Source organism: Podarcis melisellensis (genome assembly GCF_964234715.1).
Source record: "Podarcis melisellensis genome assembly, chromosome: 10".
NCBI classification, from domain to species: Eukaryota; Metazoa; Chordata; class Lepidosauria; order Squamata; family Lacertidae; genus Podarcis; species Podarcis melisellensis.
The window spans coordinates 7882186-7908614 of record NC_138542.1 but is presented as its reverse complement, the minus strand read 5'-3'; the positions used below and the strand labels follow the sequence as shown (position 1 = coordinate 7908614).

At 42.9% G+C, this 26429-nt stretch overlaps 1 protein-coding gene across 1 annotated transcript in view; it reads right to left on the bottom strand.

The window, feature by feature from the left end:
• PRKAR2B (protein kinase cAMP-dependent type II regulatory subunit beta) overlaps nt 1-26429 on the bottom strand; it is a 62840-nt gene that overhangs the window by 18856 nt on the left and 17555 nt on the right. The window contains exons 2-4 of the mRNA XM_081927757.1: nt 17236-17271; nt 1119-1171; nt 656-739 (exon numbers count right to left, since the gene is read on the bottom strand). Coding sequence (XP_081783883.1) covers nt 656-739; nt 1119-1171; nt 17236-17271 — 173 coding nt within the window. The remainder of the gene's footprint in view (nt 1-655; nt 740-1118; nt 1172-17235; nt 17272-26429) is intronic.

Here is a 26429-nt window from a genome sequence, read left to right as displayed (position 1 = left end):
TGCACAGATCTTCATCAAGATAGACAGGAAAGCAGGAGCTTTCGACACGCACACAGCCCCTAGCAGAAATGCAGCAGATTGTGTCTAGACGGTTAAAAATAAATGCATACAGTCATACCTTGGGTTACAGATGCTTCGGGTTGCGCACCGCGCCAAACCCGGAAGTACCGGAATGGGTTACTTCCGGGTTTCGATGCTTGTGCATGTGCAGAAGCGCTAAATCATACTTTGCGCATGCGCAGATGCGAGCACTGCGGGTTGCGAATGTGCTTCCCGCACGGATCACGTTCGCAACCCGAGCGTCCACTGTATTCAGTTTGGAGTAAAGCAACTAGGCAAAAAATGCAAAACAGATTAAGTGACATCAATGTTACTCTAAACAACTTTTATAAAATACCAAGTTCATACAAGCAAACGCATTCATACTACATGGGCTTTTGGAAACAAAGAATATAACAATTCTAACAGCTTATCTTAAAAGCATTGTTTGTTACAGACAATACTATACCTTCTCTTGATACTGACAGCAACTTTCACAATGATTTGTTGTTAAAGGAACAAAACCCGAGAATCATGCTTCATCTCAGAATTTACCTGAAAGATGAAGCTCTTAAGTGTTTCTGGGATCCGTAAAAGAAATAAAGTCACCACTTACTGGATCTAGGTTCTTAAATAGAAGTATGTCTTTGCAAGCTTCTTGCAGTCTGTTTCTTTGATCATCTGTTTTGGGGTGAATAATCTGGAAGAAATAATTGCAATTTCTATTTCACTTCTCTTAGTCTTAAGGAAAATGATCCTAAAAGAGGCCAAAGGACAATTTAGATGAACACTCCTGGAAAGCGAGATATAAATTCATACTACTAAACAAATATTGTCAGGGAAATAACTGAGACTTTCAGAATTTTAAATCAATCTCAAATTAAAAAGAAACAGCACAGGAATGATGAAAGGAAACTTTAGTCTTTGATTCCTATCAAAGGGAAATTACAATAAAGATGAAGGTGAAAGAAAAGGGTTTTTAATTTTATATTTCAACACATTTTTCAAAAACTTATGTGATACAACTTATGTGATAATACATAATACAAACATACATTTAGTCTACAAAGTCAACATACCCTTGATTCAGTTTCATCCTCTTCTTCATCAGGATTATATGCTTCTGCGCACACTACAAAATCAATGAAAATATGAACTGAGTTTCAAACCAAATGCTCTCAGAATTCTATATTGAGACCAACAGTCAATGGTGAACATTTAGAATTGTGTTATTTTGTTGTGGCTTGTTGTTTATTGTCTTGCATTTCTTGAAAGAAAAGCACTTGAAATGAACAAATCAAAACAAGTATATTTAAAAAGAAAGAGAGACTTTATGCAAATATATGATTCCCTTTGTATATTTCTTTCATTGGGCCAAAAGAAGCCAGCTCCTTCAATCTTTCCTATGGAATATCTTCTAGATTCTTCCAATAAATTTTGACCAGGCTCAAACAAACACAGGCCTCAAAGTGAGCACCTTGGTAGTATGCCAGTCCCATGGCCCAACGCTTTTGTCTCATGCAAGCTGAGATGCAGGCAAAAGGGTTCATTAACCCTCTTTCCCCCCCCAGTGCAAAGAACAAGTTTCGACTGTATTTCTTGAGACACCTCACTGCCATTTCCCTATGATTTGGCTTCCGCATGGCAACAAGAGACGAAGAGGTATAAAACAGGTGCTCCACCGAAGCTACATTTGCGTGCCTGTTTCTGCTGCTGCCATCATGTGAATGAAGCAGTATGAAGATGGATGCCACACACAAAAATGCAAATGTTCAGAAATACTTGGTTCTTGATTATTACATTGTGCAAGTGCCGGAGTTCTGTCCCAGCAATGGAAGAAAATCCATTGCTAAGCACCAACATTTCCAGGATTGAACCATGACACACACAACAGATGCCCCTGAGAGTCCTGGCTGGAACGGGTTGGCTCCACCTACTAATGCACAAATTCCTTCTATCAAACTAGTGCGGCCATCCTGGGCACATCCAGGAATTTGCCTATATCTGTCTATCATATGTTAGAAAGCACACAACACCATATTCAAAACTTGTGATTTTATTTTAATTTCCTAGGTGTAGAAGTCTGAATACCAGCCATGTCTACATAAGCATCTTCTCTCCCACTTCCTATTTCACATTCCGTAACACGATAGATTCCATCACAAAACGTCTGCATAGCATTTTGTCACTAAATACATGCTGAAAGAGGCACCATCTTAAAACAGGCATTCCCTCCTGTGTATGGTTATCCATAGGTTTTTCTCAGCACACCTTAGGCTCACCTTTTTAAGCAAAATATTTTTAATTGAAACAATCAGCCAACTAAACATTGCAGTCCAAGACTTCAAGTCATCACAGTTCATTCCTCACCAATTATTTGTTTATCAAATTGGCAGTATCGCCATTTTTGAAGCTGTACCAAGGTTTGCGCTCTTCTGTGAGCCATGTTTGCACACTTCGCCAGAAGCGTAGTTGTTTGCTTACAATATCTCACATCTGGTATCTGGCTGCATATTTATCGTAACATAAAAGTTCAGCCAATACTTCTTCCACACAGAAGGTATTTCTTTGTCAATCTGCGTAGCGTTGCGTTAGGACTACCTTGCATAAGAAATGCTAAATTTCTTCATATTCAAATCCTTGAGCATATGCAGGACTATATGTTTTATGCGAAGGAAGTCATAAAAGTTATTTTATGTTCAACAGTAGCTCCTGATATAAATTAAACAAGGGAGAGCAAATGCTCTAAAACTGTGGTTTTCAACCAGTGTGCCTTAACAGCCTGGGGTGCCTTAAATGATGGTCTGTGGTGCTGCGGGCAACAATGGCATCTGTCCCTCTTCCCTTCCCTTCCCTTCATCCTCCGATGCCCTCTTGCATCTCTGCCACCCAAAGAGCCAGTGTGGTGTAGTGGTTAAGAGCGGTAGTCTCGTAATCTGGGGAACCGGGTTCGCGTCTCCGCTCCTCCACATGCAGCTGCTGGGTGACCTTGGGCCAGTCACACTTCTCTGAAGTCTCTCAGCCCCACTCACCTCACAGAGTGTTTGTTGTGGGGGAGGAAGGGAAAGGAGAATGTTAGGCGCTTTGAGACTCCTTAAAGGGAGTGAAAGGCGGGATATCAAATCCAAACTCTTCTTCTTCTTCTTCTTCAAAGGCTTGCACAACTGTTTGTTGCAGCAGCCCTTGCCCCAAGCTCAGCAGGTGAATGGTGCCTCTGGGGCTGGCCGGTGGGTGCTGACTGGCCCAGCCAACCAGTTGGCCAGCCCTTGCTGTTGGGAATGGACAGACAAGTCCCAGGCCCCTGCAGGACAGTGTATGGAGGCACCTCTCTTTGGGGCTGGGTAGGGGGAGCAGCTCAGAGACCAGGGCAGCAGCAGCCGCTGCCCAGAGGACTCCCAAGGAGAGGGGAGGCTGAGGGAACAAGGAAGGGTGTTCTAAAAAGGGTGAGGGGCTGCCAGCTCTGCAGGCAAGGGGTGACACAACTGGGCTCCTGAGTCCCACAGGGCTGCCACAGAAAGAATGCAGTTGGTCAAGGAAGCTGTGGACCCAAAGGGGTTGAAAACTTCTGACCTAAAGCATTTTTAACACTATCAGCCCCTATGTTCTCACTTGATAGCTGCATGTTCGTAGCCTTAGCAAGCCAGCAGTCCCAAATAACTGCATTTATAAGTTTCCTTTTGCAGGTCTCATATACACAACCATTCACCTCGTTAATCCTCACATCAGTCCTGCAAGTGAGGTTTCTTTTTCCAAACTTTAAAGCGGAAGCACTGACGTATCCAAGACAAAAGTGCACAGCAGAGCTGAGATGTGAATTCTAGTCTCCCTAGGGAGGTCCCTCATGCATCACCAAAGGACAAGACTAAAAAGAACTTAACTTTGCATATACTAAGTTATATGCATGCATGAAAATTCAGAAACTAGAATTTAAACAGAAATGCAATACCTCTCATCACATGGGGGAAGACTCTGATTATGTGACCTGCTCATTCTTCTGCCTAGGGGTTAAATGCTGGTAGGCAAGGCCCTGCTACACTCCTTTATCTTTCAACAGGACTTGGACCAGACAGCCCTTTAAACAGAGGACTTTCTTCTGAAAAGCAGGATACATTGCTACCCTGGGCTCCCCAGTTTGAATTCGTCACTGTGTTTAGAGCCTTGGCTCTTAGCCATTTGGGGCTCCATGTACTTTTCATGGAGAGCCAGTGTGGCGTAGTGGTTAAGAGCGGTAGACTCGTAATCTGGTGAATCGGGTTCGCATCTCCGCTCCTCCACATGCAGCTGCTGGGTGACCTTGGGCTAGTCACACTTCTTTGAAGTCTCTTAGCCCCACTCACCTCCACAGAGTGTTTGTTGTGGGGGAGGAAGGGAAAGGAGAATGTTAGCCGCTTTGAGACTCCTTCAGGTAGTGATAAAGCGGGATATCAAATCCAAGCTCTTCTTCTTCTTCTCATTTGAGGGCAGTCTTGTACCACCAACTACTGTTTTCTCCCATGGCTTACTTTAAGTATGCAATAGTATATGCATGCATTCCATTTTGGAAACATCATGCCTGCAGTGGCTGCAAAAATCATAATGAGATGAGGATGGGTTTGTTTGTTTATTAAAAAAAAGTTCTAGGCTACTCTTTAATAAAACTGTCAAAAGTGGCATGCAGGTAAATAATAGAAACAGTCACAGTATACATGGAACAACTGCACGGAAAAAATATTCAGCAAAAGGATAAAATAGGAAGGCCGGGAAAATGGAAACAATCTTTGCTTAACTCCAAAAAAAGACAACACAGTTAGGCGCCAGGCAAGCCACTCCATAAACAGCTTGCCTGAAAAGGCCTTCTCTGTCTGGTCATCAGCCACCTAGCTTCAAATAATGTAAACATTTGGGGAAAGTTATAAAAATCTGAAGCTTAAGCAGCTGTGCCATTGCACATGCATCTACATACAGTGTCTATTTTGGGGAGAATGGGGCTTTTAGCAGTCATGATTTTGTGCAAGGTGAAATTCAAAAAGAACTGCATCAATCACTGTAGTACAATAGGTCCTGTACCGCAAGAACAAATGGAAATAAGATTACTTTAGAAGCTAATCAAGATGGAAATAGGTGGCTCTAAGGTTACAGAGAAGGTAATGTTATTCATACTGTAAATCATCTTCTTGGTGGAAAGGAAAAATTAAGAGTAATTTCAATGCCCAATAAATAATGCATGAGATCACTTACATAATCAGAAGATGGGGAAATGAACTGAATCAATAAGAATGTCATAATTTCTACAGTATTAAATAAGGATGAGGGGAAATCATAAGTTCCTCATAACAGATCATCCTGGTGATTTTAATAGGTTCCCCACTAAATTCAGAATACCATTCTGCAAATTTCCATGTAAGTGGTCAGTCCTTGGTTCCATTTTGATAGGGCAGATTTTTAAACATGCATAGATAGAGCTGAATCCAGACTGAGGCTGCAATGTTATGAACACCTGAAAGCAGGGGCGCCTGGCAAGGAGGGGGCGCAACCATGTGTGTGGCCTCCTGGCAACGGTGTTGCTGCACAAACTGGGAGGTGAGAGGGCGAGGCAGTGGGGAGATCAGCATGATGCATGCGCAACCACAGAATCATGCCAACGTTCACCAGCAAGCACAGCAACACCACTCAAGGATGTGTGGGTGGCAACATCAGCTCTGCCCTGTGGGAATCCCTTGCAGATGACCACAGTGCCTGGAGAGCGTCAGGTCATGCACCCATAACAGTGACCAGAGGAGGGATGATTGCCGAGAGGAGTGCAGAGAAGAAACGCCATAGTGCATCTGCAGCAGCGCAACTGGACGCCTTCATCGGCCCCAGCTGCAACGAAACAGGTCTATCCAGTATTGGTCTCTAGAGCCACAGCGAGCGCTGCAACTTTCCGACAGCTTGCCCTCACCCCCAAAGGCACACTCCTCTGAGACAGACAGATGCCAACATCATTTGAAACAAGTTCTTTACCACGGAACCCAGCAAAACACCATTTGTCTAACCTACAAAGCACTACACAGATGAATGTTTGAGCATTTTATATGAAGCTTGGCCTACTAACAGAGAAAGAAGGGTGTTTTCTCACTTGTGGGGCGCCTACCCTGAGGAATCCACAGTTCTGCCCAGTGTTAGAAACTGGGAGAGAAAAGCTAGGAGCCAAATGGCTTCTGGGACTTGGGTTGTGGGCGCCAAAACAGAATGTCTAGTCTCCACTGGGGGGGGGGGGGAGTCGGCAACACTTTTTATTTATTATCTTGATAAGCAAAATAAGCAGTTCACATAAGTGACTACATTTTTAGCAACTTTGTGTTTACAATAAAAATACTGGTACCACGCTTCAGTTTTCAAAACGCTCAACTCCTTATTGTTAAACTCCTTAACATATTGTCTATCCTTAACATAGACTGTAAGGCGTCAAGTAGCCCTTGAGTGTCGGCCAGGCGCAAAAAAAAAAAGGCACTCAGACTTTATGAAGTGCTCGCAAATGGAGAATTTTTAGACGCAAAATGTGCCTGGTGCCCTGCTAATTTCCCACCTTTTCTGTGAGGTAACAAAATGGTCCCATGTAATATGTAAGGGGCTGCAACTGAAGGAGGAAATAATAATAATAATAATAATAATAATAATAATAATAATAATAATAATAATAATAATTTATACCCCGCTCATCTGGCTGGATTTCCCCAGCCACTCTGGGTGGCTTCCAATGAAGATTAAAAATACATTAAAACACCAGTCATTAAAAACTTCCCTAAACAGGGCTGCCTTCTATACCATGACTAAATCTGATCAAAGAACCTATGTTTACATTTTATTTAATGAGAAAGACCTCGTTTGGGACTATCAGCAACCCGCTGTGTAGGTGGGGGTAACATTTTCTTTCTGCGCCCTTTCCCCTTTATTTTCTCACTGCCCCTTGCAGCGTCCCAAGGCTTGCCTGTGACTCACACTGTCCTAGTTCCAGATGTTATAAACAAGGGTCTAAAAGCTTAAAATAACCATGTTTGAAAGTTGCCAGATTACTATACAATGCCATGTGTTTCGTGTCTCTACTAGTGATCTTGTCAGCTGTCAGGTGTGAAGGAAAAGTTTGTTTGCTGAGCAGTTTTGAGTCGCCAAGTGTTTTTTTTCCCCCTGCCAGCAAACAGTTAACTTGCAATGGCTCCTTATGGGCCACAGTTCCAAGGGAGGCAGTTGGCAGTTGGTGTGGGGGGGGGGTCACCATCGTGTTTTGTGTGTTTCTTAACTGAACTTGTTCTTTAAAACTTGTGTGGTAATTTTTGTTGTTGTCAGTTAAACTGGCATGTCTAGAGCTTGTGGCCGCAGTGAGCGGAACTAAGCACGACCAGGGGCTTGACTTTTCCGGGCAAAATTTAAGTTACGAAAAAAATCTTAATTTACCTTGTGAATTCACATAATTTTAGCAGGTATTGGTGCTGCTGCATATTAATTGGTGGCAGTGGTGGGTTTCCAGGGCATGAGGTGGTTTGAACATGTGCCATAACGGCTTCATGCAAGCCTCACAGTTTGTTGGAAAGTGATATAGAGCAGGTATAGAATATATAGAATAACACATGGGCTTGTTATTCTACTTTCTCATTTGCAAGGTTAGCCACATCACTAGTTAGCGTCCTATTTGCTTCTTCGAGTGATCCTATTGTGGCATCTTTTTCAGCAAGTTCCTGCTTATGCCTTGCCATCATTTCTTTAATTTCTAACTCCTTCATGATCTTTTCCCTTTCCAAATCGGAGTACTGCTCTTCAGCAATGGAGCGAGCCAACTGTTCTGAATCTGCTTTTGTTAACGTGATCTTAAGTTGTGCTGCCAAAGAATCTCTTTTGTCCTGCAACTCTGGCATTTTTTATTTTATTTTTTGCACTTCTTTACCGAGTTTTGCCTTTTCTTCGCACTCTTCTTTTAGTTCTCGAACTTGCGTTTTATACAGTGTGGGAAAATATTGTTCTGCTTCAAGTTGGTCCTTGAACTGTCCATCAGCATCTTGACGTTCCTTTCGAAGTTCGCTATTCTGCTTTTCCAAGCTGAGTTTGATTTCCAAAAGCTTACTTTGTCACCTTCCTCGCTAAAATTTTGTGAATTAACAAGGTAAATTAAGACTTTTTAATAACTTCAATTTTGGCCGGAAAAGTCAAGCCCCTGGTTGTGCTTAGTTCCACTCACTGCTGCCACAAACTCTAGACATGCCAGTTTAACTAATAACAACAAAAATTACGACATAAGTTTTAAAGAACAATTTCAGTTAAGAACCACACAATAGACAATGGTGACTCCCCCCCCCCCAACTGCCTCCCTTGGAACTGTGACCCATCAGGAGCCGTTGAGAGTTAACTGTTTGCTGGCAGGGGAAAAAACAATTGGCGACTCAACCTGCTCAGCAAACCAACTTTTCCTTCACATCAGGTCTCAAGAAACACAGTATTTCTCCCCCCCCCCCAATTTCTAGCCTCTTTTCTACTGTGCCAGTAAAGAGCTGCGGGGGGAGAGGATTCAGTGTTGCGTGCAAGACAAGAGAGGATTCAGTCTGACCCAAACACCTGCAGTAAATATGAAATATACCATTTCAGCGGAGACAGCGGATTTCTGGGAAGCAAAGACTCTACCGAAACAATAAAAGAAGCCATGTCTTCCAGGACATTCTAACAGGTGAGCAACACATTTCCTCCATTATGTATTTGCAATGCCAGCTGCAAATATTTGACAGAGACTCTGCAATTTAAAAACTAGCTGTCCACCTTACTTTTAAGCCCAGTGCAGGCGTAACAACGCTGATCTGTTAACTGATCCAGAGCAGGCAGCGGTCTTGCATGCAGCTTCCACTGCACAAGACCCTTTCATTTAAAAGAATGAGAATTATACAAAAGCACAGCTGATATGCTTTCTGACGCTCCCATTCATTTCCACTGGAGATGTTCCCAATCCAATATGCCCACTGGTTATAAATATCTGGTACAATAATTAGGCTTACTTGGATGGAAGCAATTTGAGAGCTGCTACTCCGCCAAGCCCTCATTATCAGGGGCAGATCCCTGTCTTCTCAGAAGATGGCGAACAATTTCTCTCATACTGCTTGCTTCAAGTGTTTTTCCACACATGCCTATAGCATCTTTAAGCTCATAGAGAAAGAGTTGTATTTCTTTATGAAATAATTTTTACATCATTAAAGAGACCTGCTTACATCACCTCAAAGGGTTCTCCCAATGCTGAACATTAATTGTTCCACACAAATGCCTTCGGCATATTTTTTGAAAACACCCAAGATGTTAGCAATACTTCAGTTTTAATTGTTCATTACTGTACCATTTTGTTCTCAAATCTCCCTGCACCTAGCAATATCAATAATAATCTAGGCACAGTTTATACTAAATGGGGACTATGGAAGGAATGCAACGTAAAATTATGTCGATCGTTCCATCATTTCCATATCTCCACTCTCTTCCCTCCAGATCATCCAATCTGTGGATTCCTCCAAAGCCCATTTTGGGCAACAGAGGGGAAGGGGAAAGGAGAAGCCCCTTCGAACAAGCGGAAGTCCTTGTGCGGGCTTCCACTGACAAGACTCATCCGTCTAATCCTGCCCTGTTCTGGTCTTGGGAGGTGCTCCACAGCCAGATGAGGCCCAAGACCCTCACTGATCACGGTCATCGACAAGAACCTGTGTTTGGGAACAGGACACAAGTTGCTTAAGGCCCTCCAAAATCACGAACTGAGGAAGTCAGAATGCAGATGACCACAGCGCCATCAAGGAGCACAGAGTGCATTGACATTTCAAATAGGGGCATTTTCTAAAATCAGCACATTGGTGCTGAGCAACTTAGCAGCTTTGTGAAATGGCTGGACTTTATGTTCAGGGCACTTGTGTTCATCATTAATATATTCTGCAATGACCATACAGTTGCATTATGCCAAGTCAGATCGCTGGTCCACCCACTGCATAACTGTCTCCTTCAGCATTTAAGAACATGGTGCCTTCCAGATGTTTTGGACTGTGACTCACATTAAAGATAAAGGTAAAGGACCCCTGGATGGTTAAGTCCAGTCAAAGGTTTTCTATTGGGAATAGTACCAGGAAGCCTAAAGGAAGAAGACAAGACATTATATTTATACACAACAGTAGCCGCAAGGCTATTGATTGCGAAAAATTGGAAAAGTGGTATTATACCCACAAAAATAGAGGGGCTTGCCAAATTCTTGGAGTACTATAATATATCCAAAACAATGGGAGAATTTGGAAGGATCTCAAAAGAGAAGATAGACAGGGACTGGAAGGTGTTTAAAGGATACTTGCAAAACCATATCGAAAAACCAGAACTCCTATTAGAATAAACAAGTTCCATTTCAAATACTGAAATACTAAATAAGATGGATAACAATGTGTAATAGAAAAAGAAGTATGAAATTAGGTTAAAGGTATGTTAAAGAAAGTAATAGAAGTGGAAAGAAATTGCAATTGAGTAGATTGGAAGTCTAACACAAAGGTGGGGTGAGGGGTGGTGGATGGTGGTGGGAAAAGGAATTGAGTGTAGTTATGTTTGAACATTTTTAAGGATTGTATGAAATGTATGTTTGTACGCTTGTCTATTTGCAATATATGTGTATTAATGCTGAATTATTTTATCAATAAAAACTTTTTTTTAAAAAAAGTCCAGTCAAAGGTGACTATTGGGTTGCGGTGCTCATCTCACTTTCAGGCCAAGGGAGCCCAGAGTTCGTCCACAGACTCACTTTTTTTTTACTCACGTTAGCCCCAGCCATCAAGGCCAGACTTTGCTTGTGGTGAAGGGCAGGATATACAGTGTTAAAAAAATTAAACAATTCCTTTCACTGGTAGTGCCAAGGGATCGAACCTGGGATGTTCTGCATGCTATGGTCCAGCTTAAGCAATTTGGGCTTACAGGACTCTGGATAAGCTCAGCTGGATAGACTATGGTGCTGATAACACCAAGGTTGCAGGTTCAATTCCCCGAAAGGGACAGCTGCATGTTCCTGCATTGCAGGGGATTGGACTAAATGATCCTCAGGGTCCCTTCCAATTCTATGAATTTAGCTTTCTAGTGTCTAACAGGTTGAATAATAAATTTACAGAGAGAAAAATCAAACCCAATCAGCTGTTCCTGCTTATGTGGAGGGTGGGGAGTAAAAAAAATAAAATCCTTTTGGAAACCAACTCTCATACCGTGGAGACCCTAGAGTGCCCTAACCTTGGGAAGAAACTTTCTGGGAGATGCAGAAGACTTCCTGTCCTTCTGTGTAAATTAAGCAGAAGCTCACAAAATGAAACCGTGGGCATCTGACAGTGACTGGCCACTGTAAGAATGGTTTGCTTAGCTACATGGGCCACAGGCCTGATCTAGGAGGACTCGTATTCTTACATTAGCCTGGTGTTACGGTTATAAAAATATGAGCAGATGAGGAGGATGAGCAAAAAACTGCAGAAGAAGTGGGTTGAGTATCAATTGTCATGTAAGCACAAATAAGCTGATTATCTGAACGACGTTGAGAAAACATGTAACTACACCAGGAATTGCAAATTTTCACATGGTTGCATAACTATTAGCATCTGAACATTAATTAGAACAAACTAATGCTAAATGTTACATAAGCACACTAATGAGAGATGAAAAAACAGCAAACCATATTCATCAAGTTTGAAATTTTGGCTTCCATTTTGTGTTTGTTTTGCTTTCAAGGCTTTTCCTCGAAAGCTGTTAGCACTCATCCAGTTTAATTAGGTTTTTAGTTTTCCACTAGAAATATAAAAGGGGGAGGGAGGGAGGGAGGGAAGCCTCCTGCTGTACATAATTTCACTTTACACCATTTGACAGTTGAGGGGGAAATTCTAGGTGTTTCAACTTTTTTTCCCTGTTTGTAATGAGGAACAGATAGAAATAAAGCAAATCAGAATACCCTCTTAGCTTCCACTCATGAAACAAACCTTGACAGACCAACTGTCACCATTGCCATGAAGAAGCGTTCCACTGCCGTGGAACAAGACACTCAAGGGCAGGGTGTCAAGGATCCTGAGTTGGTATCACTGCTGCCAGGGTGGTATCAGGTCCTTAACAGGTAACTGTCTTGATATAAGATATGTGCACAGCTGCTAAAAACCATTTCCTCCACCTGCGATGCACCTGAATCACATCAACTTCAGCTACTCAGAAGTTCGTCAAGAGAATATGACAGAAAAAGCATTGCCTACTTTCTAACCCTCAAACGCTATTTATATCTTCCCCGTTTCAGCTCAGGGACATAAAACTATACAACGTTATCTGATTCAATTAATCCCTGCTAACGTTAAACTCCATTTGTGTTGCTAACCTAGAATTGCTAACCCTGTTTCCCCAGAGGTCTGTTTTCTTCCCAAATGTCCTATGGCACTGTCTGCTTTCAAATTCTAACCAGATTACACCAAAGTTCTTTTCCTTGTTTTAATGTTCAGGATATATCACAGGCTTTCAATTTAGGCTTCCAAACTGACAAATAAATAAATAAATAAATAAATAGGGGGTGTTTGCTCCTACAAAATTTCCAAGTGATTTCATTTCAACAGCAAACACCTCTCTAAAAAGCTACAACAAATGAGGTTTTGTCATTTCCTCATCTAACAATTATTAGGGGCCCTAGACCAAAGAATTCTGAAGGATGCACAAATAGCTATTAGTATTAACCATGCATTAAAACTCATATGAATACTGCATATCAAACCATCCTACTGAGAGTATACCCAGTGAAAATAATGGACCTAAGTTAGTCATGCCTATTAATTTTGGGGGGCCTACTTTGAGTAGGACTACAACCTATTGTTGTAGGGTGGCGCTGTGGTCTAAACCACAGAGCCTAGGGCTTGCTGATCAGAAGGTTTACAGTTTGAATCCCCGTGATGGGATGAGCTCCTGTTGCTCAATCCCAGCTCCTGCCAACCTAGCAGTTCGAAAGCACATCAAAGTGCAAGTAGATAAATTGGTACCACTGTGGCAGGAAGGTAAATGGCATTTCCATGAGCTGCTCTGGTTCATGCGGCTTAGTCATGCTGGCCACATGACCCGGAAGTTGTCTGCGGACAAACGCCAGCTCCCTCGACCTATAGAGCGAGATGAGCGCCACAACCCCAGAGTCGTCTGCGACTGGACCTAACGGTCAGGGGTACCTTTACCTTTACAACCTATTGTAAATAATCTGAAAAGCCCCAACTGCGAAATCTAACAGCCAACCTTTCCCCCACTTGAACTATTTAACAAACTATAACAGCAAAGCAGAGTACCATGGGTCTCTCAGTATCCTTGAAAGAACGTTATTGACTGAAGTCTTGTATTATTGCAGAGAATGTGCTACAAATCACCGTGATCACTGTGACTGCCGCATACTTTAAACAACTCCTTTCAGAAGCACCTAACATTGTTTCATTCTTTGTGTGAATGCCACCAAAAATTTAAAAAAACATTCGCCAACAATATTGTGCAGCCTCCCTAAGCTTGTTTATAGAATCAAAAGACTGTTAAGAGGGGAAGAGTATTGTCACGCCAGCTATGAATCTATAACAAACACGAGCAGCATATGTAGCATGAAAGATAGAGCACAAGAATGTGAAGGCTTCCATTCATTTATCTAATTTAGCTACATCTGAACAGTACAATTCATGCAGACCCAGTACAGTCCTTTTGCTTCCAGTCTCTTGCCACTCCTAAGAAATTGGGAGCAGCATGTAGCATCCGTCAGTCCGATCTTTCTTGTTCGTCGCAAACAGCCATTACAATATAGATCACAAGAAAGCAAAACAGGACAATCGAATTACAAGCTAAAACCTATCAATTTTCAGAAGTACAATTTATCAAAACTTAAAATGGGAACATTCCCCCAAATCTTTTTTCTTTTTTTTTAAAGTAGTCCATGATACGTTTCTCACTGCTAGTGAACATAAAGCTACTCTATAGGTAACAAATTAGTTTATCCTGGCCAACAACCATGTAATTTTGAAGTCATCTGACTGACCTCCTAGAAAATTCTGAAAATCAATAGAAGCATCAATCCCCAGGTTGGAAGAATACAGGATATAGTGCACAGTGTCTTCAATCTGGCAAGAGGTTATCACACACTTCGTTTTCCTCACTGTAATGTTTCTAAGGGGTTGCTCGAGAGTAAGCAAGCAAATATTTCCCTGCTTGGCTGTGAAGTCTTGCTTTTGCTAGCAAACTAAACCTTATCTGTCCAGAGCCCCACTCTCCCGTGGCTGGCTCAATCACTGGCAGAATCCATGAGTGGGCAGTTCTTAAACTTTCCCCAGCAAAGCAACTTCTTGACGCCAAGCCTGCGCCTCCCCTCTCTTCACTGGGGCTTATAGAATCATAGACTCACAGAATTGTAGAGTTGGAAGAAATCTCAACTAGTTCTTGCATTGGCCATCCAACCTCTGCTTGAAAACCTCCAAGGAAGGAGTGTCCATCACCTTCTGAGAGAGTCCATTCCACTGTCAATCAGCTCTTACTTTCAGAATCGCACCCCCCCCCCCGATGTTTAGTTGGAATCTCCATTCTTGTAACTTGAAAGACATTGGCTCCAAAGAAGGAGAAAACAAGCTTGTTCCATGTGATTGCCCTTTAGATATTTGAAGATAGCTGTCATACTTCGTCTCAGTCTCCTTATTAAACCATTTCAAGCCCCATGGGTCAAAGTCAGGACAGGGGAAATTCTTGTTTATACCAAATGGCACTTATTCTACAAATCCCCCCTCTCTTAAACTGCTGTTCTTATGTGAAAGTCTGTAACTAGCTATGGAAAACGACTTCTGCACTTTCAATCCTGAGGCTGCGATGCAGGACACCAGATCTATTTTCAAGCATTTCACTGTCTACGCTAACCCTAAACTCTAAATGATTTTGAGTGGAAATCCCCTGGATTTAGAAACTATTTGGGGTTGGCAATAGTAGTGCTAAAGGAAGCAAACTGGGTGAAAGATAAAGATTTGCAGAGGATTGATTTGTGTGGAACTGTGCCATCACAGCTGCTGAGACCAATTATAGCTATGCAAGATTTTTTTAAAAATTGTTAATAGTCACAGTATGTAGGCTGGAATATCTGCTAAATAATTAACAGCCTACATTATTGTCAGCAGGTGCTTCTGCAATTAACCTCTGGCTATTTAATTGGTAGCTGTGCCAAGACAAAGCAAGTCATCCTTAAACGTGCATCCAATACTGAAACTCAAAACCAAAACAAAAATATCACAAATATACCGCTAGGTTTTAAAGAAAGTAAAGCAGATCCAATCTGGGAAGAAAGAAAGAAAGAAAGAAAGAAAGAAAGAAAGAAAGAAAGAAAGAAAGAAAGAAAGAAAGAAAGAAAGAAAGAAAGAAAGAAAGAAAGAAAGAAAGAAAGACTCAGTGAAGTGTTTGCAGTCAACAGTTGAACAACCATTCTGATTTTAGGAGATTTACAGAAATTGTTTTTCCCAACTTTGCTTTTGTTGTGCTTAAACTTCCACCTTCATTTAAATTAAAGAAACAATGCTATTGGCTGTCCAAGAAATCTATTAGATAAAAACAGAACACTTTACAATACAAATGAGGTCCTTCACAAGCAACTTGGCACTTTGCAACAGATCCTTTACAATGAGTTCTGCTGTGATGCTCTGCAACGCAATACAGAATTCTTCACTTTCTGGGTGACTATATAGAAAAATGATGAACCAGCAACTAGATTTACAGAGGCTGCCTAGATAAAAATTTACAGAGTAGAAGGCTTAAATCTATTCAGCATTCAGTCACAAATGAAACATCTTCATATTTTTGCTTTTAGTTTGTATTTAGGAACCTGATTCAAATAAAAGTATTAAAGTTCAATCCTTGGTGAGCCTTCATATTGGTCTCTGACATTGGGGAAAGAAAGTGGCAGGTTGAAAAAGTTGTTCACTCTGAAAATAATTGTGGAAGAGAACTGTATGTGTTTATGTCTGCTTGATCAAGAAAATATGTGTATGTGTGTTCTCCTGTATGTTAGATATGATGAAAATATCTGAGCGTTCTGAGGTGAAAACATGTTTTTCTATCATTGCTGCACAACGGCCGCTTCAAAACTCTTCATACCACTTGGACACCTACGCTGTAAATTTACAAAATGTCCAATGCTTTATTTATTATTTTCCTTGGAGCGTTTGTATCCCACTTTACAGCCCAAAAGAGCTCCAAGAGCAGCTTAAGGTAAAGGTAAAGGGACCCCTGACCATCAGTTCCAGTCGTGACCGACTCTGGGGTTGCGGCGCTCATCTCGCTTTATTGGCCGAGGGAGCCGGCGTACAGCTTCCGGGTCATGTGGCCAGCATGACCAAGCCACTTCTGGCAAACCAGAGCAGTACATGGAAACGCCGTTTACCTTCCCGCCAGAGTGGTACCTATTTATCTACTTGCACTTTGACGTGCTTTCGAACTGCTAGGTTGGCAGGAGCAGGGTCCAAACAACGGGATCTCATCCCGTCGCGGGGATTCGAACCGCCGACCTTCTGATCGGCAAGTCCTAGGCTCTGTGGTTTAACCCACAGCACCTCCCGCGTCCCATCCCAGAGCAGCTTACATACAATCAAAACAAGACAGTCCCTACCCACAGGCTTTAGATTTAAATGAGAAAAACCCAAGGGGCAGTGAGGAAAGTGGGGGGAGAGCCTGGGCACCAATTTCCAACACCGGATGTTCCTATGATGATCAGCCGGCACAGTTTGGAGGAAGGAGGTGCCTGATGAAGCTGATGAAATGAGACCTAATTCCCATCTCCCCCATTGAGGCAGCTGGATTGGCTGCCCCCAAATGACAGCTGAGGGGAGAATAGGCCTGATGGAGCTGGCCTGTCACAGCAGTCGATGGCGTGAGCTGTGGTTCACAACTCTCCCAACGAGTCCATCCCCTGGCTAGTGACATTTCACTTGCTACTCCAATAAAAATCAGAAGAACCGCATTCAGTTTCTGAGTCACACGTTGGTCACAGGTTTTTAATAAAGCGTTTTTCAAAAAAATAAAAAACACCATTAAGCGTGATAAATTAATATTTGATTTTACATCCCTTTCTTTGATTAGCGTTTTGATTTCTCTCTTTCGTTATAAGACAATATTAGCATACTTAAATAAAATAGGGGGGAGCTTTGGTTCAATAACAATGAAAGCATGCAAATAAAGGAAACTCACCCGACGCCCTTCTAATGAACCGGTTTATCACTGGAGCTAAAAGAAACAAAAAAAAGAAAGATGTTTTGTTAGAAAATTCTCAGAGAGTACTGTACAGAATACACTCTCTTAGCTATGTGAAGTACATTTCTAACATACTGCAGTTACTACAGTTTGTTTGTGTGTGTGTGTGTGTGTGTGTGTGTGTGTGTGTGTGTGTATGTATATATATATTTGTTGAAATGTGCACTCGATACATAGATATAACAGTAAAATAAATTTCTCAAAACATCACTTCATGATGAAATTTAAAGGAACAAGAGACTTGCAAGCAACGATTCTGGGGACCAGCGTGAGTCATGTGAAATTTACTTCTCTTTTGTCCCTCTAATCCACAGTCCGCCAACCTGCAAAACCACATTGTCTTTTCCCTGCCTACGTAAGGGTTCATTCACAATGTTATTCTTATTTGTTTGTATGTGCAAGGACTTTAACTCAGGAGTGTAATCAGCCATTTGCCAGCTTAACACAGGCTAGGTCCTGAATAACAGAACTCCAGGCCTGGGAAAAGTCACATTCTATCAGAAGAGCAGCCATGCTATATCTCTCGAGGGCTGTAAGCGAGGGCACAAACAGCTGAAAGACCATTATGACGTTCTGACCATCCACTGACACCTCATTTCCAATGACTTGGGAGGAGTGGGGATAGTTGCAAAAATTGATCTGCAAGTTTGACACAAGCATTTCTTGTGAAGTATTGCTCACAATTAAAAATGTGTTTGCACTGAAAGAAAAAGTTCCATGATGTGCATAAATGATGTCAAGACTGTGGTGAGTTAAAAAGCATCGGCACAATGAAAATATTATATATATATATATATATATATATATATATATATATATATATATAAAATAAAGCCTTACTCCCTCAAAATGTGGCTATTGGCTTCAGGCAACCAGTAGTAACCCTTGAGATTCAAGTTCTCTGGATCAGGGATGGGGAAGCTGTGGTTTTCCAGATGTTTCTGGGCTCCAGCTCCCGTCCTATCCACATGACCAAAGTACTGTTTTTTTTCCTCTATAACTCACTTTTTCCCTCCTAAAAAGTAAGGGGAAATGTGTGTACTTCTTATGGAGCGAATGCAGGCTGCGCAGCTATCCCAGAAGCCAGAACAGCAAGAGGGATTGCTGCTTTCGCTGCGCAGTGATCCGTCTTGCTAGTCTGGCTTCTGAGATTCAGAATATTTTTTTTTCTTGTTTTCCTCCTCCAAAAACTAGGCGTCTTGTGGTCTGGTGTGTCTTATAGAGTGAAAAATATGGTAGCTCAGCCCATTTTATGGGGGGGGGGGGGAGAGAGGCTGAGTAGTGTAACAACCCTATAGTCCAGTGGTCCTTTCCTGATGTTCTGCAGTTGTGTTTTTTAGGGAAATGAGGGAGGGAGCTGTAAAGTGGATTGTAGCTGCATTGCAACTACCGAAGGGATAAAGGGGGGAAATTGAGGGTTTCAGTGACGACTTGGGAAGCACAGGAGGAGAAAGGGGGAAGTCCCATTGTACCAGCTCTGGCTGTTTAGCAGAATCAAACCCAAGGTCTAGTTGCCAGGTCTACCTCTCAAGAATAGAGGGATAGACCTGGAATACAAGTTTCTCAGAGGCTAGGCCTAGCCAGGCTTCACCCCTGCTCAAAGCACCAGAAATGGCAGGCCTGTTCTCAGATTTTACTTATGCTTTATTGACAGTATTTTCTGTACCACCACTCCAAAAAGACCAGCAGATCTCCATGGCCAGATCTCCTTTACAAAACTTGTGATGAAACACCTTTCATACATTTTGAATTTTCAGTTACTTGGTACAGCAGACAACTAGTCACGGGGTGGCAACATAAACAGTAAACAATCTATTTCCCCCCTCTTTTTTTCCAGCAAACTATTTCTAAAGTGTTTATACTCGTTCTGCCTTTATAGTAATCCCACTCTGCACTTAATAAAGTGTATGAGTAAGGTCACTGAATTTCAACTGTGTCTTTGAAATTTCCGTTTCTAATTACAGATGTACACTACTATTAAATGTTACCAAGGGAGAAATGTTACAAAATGCAAAATATGATTCTTTTTTGTTCTCCAGCTGCTCTTTCCTGTAGTATCTGCAATGCTGTTTCACCCTCCCTTGTATAGGATACTCACCTCAGGATTGCACTCAAAGTCCTTTCCCTACTGAATGGATTGCCTGGTGCACAAACAGCCCCTTCCATTATCCAAATGTTACATATTCATTTTGAAATATGTACCATGCCATGTGGCGTAATAGTGCCTCATGGTGACTAGCAATCACCATTCAAAAGAAACAACAACCATTAATACATAATTGAATAAATGAAACCCACAATCTAGAAGCCTTAAAAAGATTTAGAGTAACACAATGCAGCTGCAAAACGCAAGCTGGAATAAAAGAAGTTTGGGATTTTTTTAGGGGTGGCCAACTCCCAAGAGACTGCGCAGTGATCTACCCCCTTTCTTGGGGTTAAGGTCAAAGTTGTTGAGGTTTTGGGGGTGCAGGGCAAATATGCTATATGTCGAGCTTTTTTAAGGGGAGCTGAAGTTGTTGGACATGCCGTTCTTCTTCAATGCACTAGCCCAATGGGCAACTTGCCTTTTGCCACTGCTGAGAATGCCCTGTCCCTTGTTCCTGAAAATCTAATTTAAATAAAGGACAGGACTCAAAGCAGGCCATCACCCAAATGTATTAGTATATGTTTCGGATCAGGGTAAATGGAGAAGGTTCTCCCTAGGGTACCTTGAACCAAGTGCATTTATGGCTTTAAAAGCTAATACAGTGATTGGGGATGGGGTGGGAAGAATAACAGCAATGGAAACACTGCAGGGTTGCTGTCAGTACAGTGGACACTCGGGTTGCAAATGTGATCCGTACAGGAGGCACGTTCGCAACCCGCAGCATCCGCAACCCACAGCACCGTGTCTGCGCATGAGCAGGTTGCGATTTGGTGGTTCTGCGCATGTGCAAGCACCAAAACCAGGAAGTAACCCGTTCTGGTACTTCCGGGTTTTGGTGTGTCCATAACCCGAAAACACGCAACCTGAAGCATCTGTAACCCAAGGTATGACTGTACCATCTCAGCGTCACTCAAATCCCCAACCTGCAGCATAGGAGTGAAATATTACTGGACTACATTACCAGTATAAAGTACTTTCTCAAACATCAGCCTGACTCCCGCCCTACAATACTCCAAGTGAACTATTGTTCCTTTCTAGGTTTTTGTTTGTGTGTTACTTATTTTGCTTTGCCAATTCATGAACAGTTGGGAGTGGGTCTTTCATTCATTTGACTTGATCTCATTCTCAAATGCATTTGTCCTCTGCAAAGTAATCCTTCACTGTTTGGCCTGGCTCTGTAAGAAGTATCCATGATCACCCCTTCTCTCTGTACTATGGGTACATAAACCATACATCTGACGAAGTGGGCTCTTGCCCAAGAAAGCTTATGACACAAAAGATACCGCAAGGCTCTGTTGTTTATAACCAAGAGAACTGCTGGGAGGGCAACACCAAGACTGTGAAGCACACTAAAACATAATGTATAATAGATTCCAAATTCTTTCAATCAAATACAGCCCTTTCAAACTCTCAATTTACCAACAGTATATAACCCAGTTTGGCCATCGGTGTTATATGTAAGCAGATTATTCAATTAAGCCAACAACAATAACTTTAGCTGCCACGTGATTTTAGGCATTAAGAGTTGATGACACCATAGAAAACAGCTTCCAAATGAGCAAGTCTAACCCAAGAGCTAATACTTCCTAACCATCTTCATATCCATTTTGAACTTTGCAAGAAACCAAAATATGACAAATGTTGTTTTCCACTAAACAGCACCCATCTTCTCTGGTTAAGAGATTCAAGCTGATACCTTCAGTGACAGTTTGCTTTAAAGCGCAACTCACTGTGGCAAACAGGGGAAACATTTTGGTCCCCAGGGAACTGCTTTCTGTCCTGCTGCACAAAACCATGACTGCTATTTGCAGAAAAAAGGCAGAGACAGCAAAGACAGCAAGGGAATAGCCATGAAAACCAAACCACCCTCTTGGCATTTTAATTAAGGCCATTTCCAATAGGAGGGTGAGGGGATTGTAAATCTCCAATACTAACACAGTTTTTTACAAGAAAGCTCAGGTACAGTTGCTGCTTTTAAAGATATCCAGGGTGTTGAAACTATTGTGATCTTGTTAGGGAAGTCAGGGCAGGGTGAGGGGGGGGCCACACAGAGAGGCAGAATAAACAACACGGGGAAAATGGAGAGCAATTCTCTGCTGTATACACCAGACCAGCAACTCGTTTTACAAGACGGCCATGAGGAGGCTGCTGTGGGAAATGGATCATCCTACCTCAAAAGTATTCTTATTAGCATCTTCTTCTTCCTCCCATATACATAAAAACGTAATGCTGTCAACGTGCAACCCCAATGCAAGGATTTGTAGTGCAATGTCACAATCCTGGATGTGCGTGAGGTCAGGGTAGGAGAAGGAAGCAAAAGAGAAGCCAGGTTGCACAGCAGAAGTAGGCATGGCATGGGAATGAGAAGGCAGCGACAATAAGAAGGGGGAAGTGGTGGTTTAAAACAATGGCAGAAGTCTGAGGTTTTGCCTGTAAGTTGCCTTGTGCCCAGCCAGGGAAGAAGACCAGGTATAAACAAACAGAATTGCAACAACTGCAGCGTCAAGGTCACTCTGAAGTTGAGCAATTTTATCCTCGAAGGGTATAGCCACATCAGGTCCTCAAATGCTCCAGATGCTCCTTCCCAGCAAAGGGAGCACACCTAGCCCAAGGAGAACAAATGGGTGGTACAGTGGTGCCTCGCAAGACGAAATTAATCCGTTCCGCGAGTCTCTTCGTCTTGCGGTTTTTTTGTCTTGCGAAGCACGGCTATTAGCGGCTTAGCGGCTTTAAGAAAAAGGAAACAAACTCGCAAGAACTCGCAAGACGTTTCGTCTTGCGAAGCAAGCCCATAGGGAAATTCGTCTTGCGGAACGACTCAAAAAACGGAAAACTCTTTTGTCTTGCGTGTTTTTCGTCTTGCGAGGCATTCGTCTTGCGAGGTAGCACTGTAGTTTAATTCTTTAATGGCAAACTACTCAATTACAGCATCTCCCAAGGTGCACAGGAAATGCAAGCCACTCCTGCTATGTAGCTAGCTAGGCATCTACTCCCCAGGCTAGTGCCCTGAAGTGGACCACTGAAGCAACAGCGTAACCACGCCTCTCCTGAACTTAAATCCCTTCACCAGAGTGAAATGTGCACTGCGCAATCAGCCTGCGACCTCTCTGGCATGGGTGCTGCTGCTGCGCCTGATGCTTTAAGCCCCTCATTATCCTTGGAGACAAGGAGGAAGATCCTAATGGCCAGACTCTCTCAGGGACTGTTCTCTTCCTCTCCTTCCCGATCCTTCCTGCAACTCCTCCTCTGCCTTTGACAGCCCCAACTCTTCCTCTTCCCCCAGGCCCGAGTCCTGCCGCATGGGTGGGAAAAGAACCCCCCAAGTCCCTGGCCTCTCCCTCTAGATCTTCCTCCACCTCCCTTGCCTACTCCACTCACCCCTGGTTCTTGACAGTCAGCGACCTCCAGACGGTCTGAAATAACTCTGCCAGCTGGCTACTAGAGGATGCAATGCCAGCTGTAAAAATGAGCCATCTTCACAACCCACACTGCCACAGGGTAAGCATAATTGTGTGCATTAACCAGTGTCTGGTGGGCTTTGCCACCTATGCTCTCTACTCTTTGTCTGTCTTGCTTCATAGCTCAAAGCTCCCCAGAATTCCAAGGAGCCTAAACACTGGAGAGAACTCTCAAGAGCAATCATGTTTCCTGTTTCATCTCACTGTTGCACAGCAAAACCAGAGCATCAACATGTTTGTCAGCCTTCTTGGCTGCAAAGCCACCCACCCCCCAACATTCAGGAAACACATCAGGTTCCATCAGTCTCCGAGGGCAGAGTGGCCCCTCACACTTACAGGAGGAAATTGCCACTATCAGTCCAAACTTCACCAGGTAAACAAACTACCCCATCTGTAAGGCCAACTCCCTCACCAAGAATCTTAAAATTTCACCTACCCCATCCCAATTTTGGGCAACATTTCCTCCCTCCCCTCCAGAAATGGCTGAATTACGTATTTTTCGCTCTATAAGACGCACCACACCACAAGACGCACCTAGTTTTTGGAGGAGGAAAACAAGAAAAAAAATATTCTGAATCTCAGAAGCCAGAACAGCAAGAGGGATCACTGCGCAGTGAAAGCAGCAATCCCTCTTGCTGTTTTGGCTTCTATGATAGCTGCGCAGCCTGCATTCACTCCATAAGATGCACACACGTTTCCCCTTACTTTTTAGGAGTGAAAAAGTGAGTCTTATAGAGCAAAAAATACGGTAGTCGTTTAGTCGTGTCCGACTCTTCATGACCCAATGGACCAGAGCACACCAGGCACTCCTGTCTTCCACTGCCTACTGCGGTTTGGTCAAACTCATGCTGGTAGCTTCGAGAACACTGTCCAAACATCTCACCCTCTGTCGCACCCTTCTCCTTGTGCCCTCAGGCCCCTTTATGGATCACTGCCTTGCCATGGCGAAGGGGCTTGAATAACTCAGAGAAGCTATGCTGTGCAGGGCCAACCAAGATGGAAAGGTCATAGTGGAGAGTTTTGACCAAACATGATCTACCTGGAGCAGGAACCGGCAAGCCACTCCAGTATCCCTGCCAAGAAAACTCCATGGACAAAGACTTCCACAAATTCTTTCGGAAAGCAAAGATTGATTTTCATGGGGTTCAGTGCTTCCATAGCTAAACAGTCTCTATTTTCCCTTGCACAAAACCCCTCTAAGTAGGTCAGTGTCATCCCCATTTACTGCGGGGGCAGATGAAGCTGAGATATTGATTACTTAGGATCTCTCCACAGTTGTCCTAGTTCCACTGAACTCTAAAGCATTTATTTGTTCCATTTGTACTCACAGTGGAATATATGTGAGGTATGTTAAACTAAGAGGCAGTGAATGGCCCAAGTTCACACAGTGAGCTTAATGGTGGAGTCCAGGTCTCCCAGCTCTTAGTCCATATGAAGGCTTCTTCTGCAAACAGGTGTCTGCATTCAATTTAATGGAGAGGACAGGTTTATAAACACACCTTTCACTCCTGCGAATTTTCCTCTCCCACTGAAATGAAGACAGAATCCCTCGAGGCTGGGTGATTCAGCATGCATACTGCAGCTACCGAATTCATAAAAGTTTGGAGAATGGGGAAAGGACCTGTCAGATCCAAGTTTAAAAAAAGTGACAGCAATGGTGAAAAAACATTTGTTCTAACTTGAAACACTGGCTGCATAGCGGTAGAAAAAGATGCAGCAAACCTCAAAGCTCACTGGCTGTACGTGGAAGTCAGTTTTGCAATATTATAGCTCAACCGGTGTTATGATTTCTGTTGTGTTCCTTTGCCTTACTTTTGAATCTGCTTATGTGCAAAACGAAAGCATGACATCTGTACATAAATGGTGGTGAAACACCCAAGCATTTCTGTTTAAATAAACTTGATAATTACACTACAAAACAGTTTTCTTCAGGCACATGTTCTTTTTGCCTTTCCGAGAGAAAGTGCTATGCTATTGTTTCGTTGCTAGGGAGACTTGATTTGCGTCATCAAAAGTATTCTGCACCCATGAGCACGCCACGTTTCTTCTTAAGGTCTATGCACCCAAGCAGCAGCTAATTGAAGAGGGTCAGGTGTTCAAAGTTCTCTGCATGCAGCATCCGTGACTGAAGACAGCAGGAGCTATCAGATCTAGTGTGCTTACCCAAGTACCTAACTGGATGCCACAGCATGCCCCATAGTGCACCTAATTTACATGCCTAAGCAAGGGCTGCATAAAGCTGAGTATCTTTGAAAATCTACTCTGCCTTATGGACACTTCAGTGCCTGCAATTCCTTGTATGCATGCCACTTCCAAGACAAACAGATATTAGAGCAGCAGGAGCAAGGTTTCCTTTCTGTATTTGAAGTGCATAATAAACGGGGAGAGAGGGAGGGTAGCCTTCATCTCTTCCGATGACGTCACTTGCTCAGCCAAATCCAAGCGGGTAAAATTTAATATTATGCATAGATATACAGATACAGAAGGAGGGAAGGGAGAACAGGAACATGGAAGCACAGCTCAGAGATGGGGGGGGGGAGTGTGAGAGATGCCAAGAGTCCGTCCTTTCCTGCAACATACTCAATCCCACTGCAGTTTTCCTGACAGAGCACAACTGATAGACAGCTGCAACTAGAATTTGTCCTGCTTAATGAGAAAATGGCTTTCCAAGCCACTTGACACCTCTCTGTTCCACTGCTGAAACACAATGATCCGAGAGACTTCCTCCTTCCCTGCAAACCCTCTCTCAGGTGTTCAGATCAGCAGAGGGGGACCATCTTGGTAATTCTGCTGTCCGTCCGACAGAGGTGGGTCTGGCATCTTCACTCCACAGCTTTCAGTGAATGCTGAGGACACACCTCTTCACCCTGGACTTTGAGACCTGAGGTGTGTGTTTTCAGAATTCCTGTGACTGTCTCACCTGTTTTTAACACTGAATTTTAAAATTGTTGTAAACTGCCCTGGGATCTGCTGGTGAAAGTAGACCTGGGTGATGTAGCGATACATCGCCCAGGACCAGTTTGAGGGTCAAAGCACAATGGCACCTTCACCCAGCAGTAGATCACAGGTGAAACCACTGCCATTCCTGAGTCCCTCCACCACTAGCACCCAGCGCACCGGGGGAAGATCTGCATTGAGCCGAGGGCCTCGTGGGGCTGGGGGCCAATGCAGCTTCTTCCTTCCTCCACTTTTCAACATTGTGATGTATCCCTATATCGTGATATTTGGCTGGTGATACACTACGGTGTTAAAAAGCTGTTATCACCCAGCCCTAGTGAAGGACAGGTAATACTACTACTACTACTATTAATAATAATAATACTTCAAGACAGTGGTAGGTGCCTAAAGCAGCCCCTTAGGTTTCTCTAGAGTAGCACCATCTTAAACACAATGGCACCACCATAAAAAAGAAAACCAAGCCAGACATCAGATACCAGGTGCCATCTTGAAAACATCTTCTGTGGGAGTTACAAAGGCTGGAGACTTCATATAGCATAAGCTAGTATGAATATACTTGTTTTTTAAGA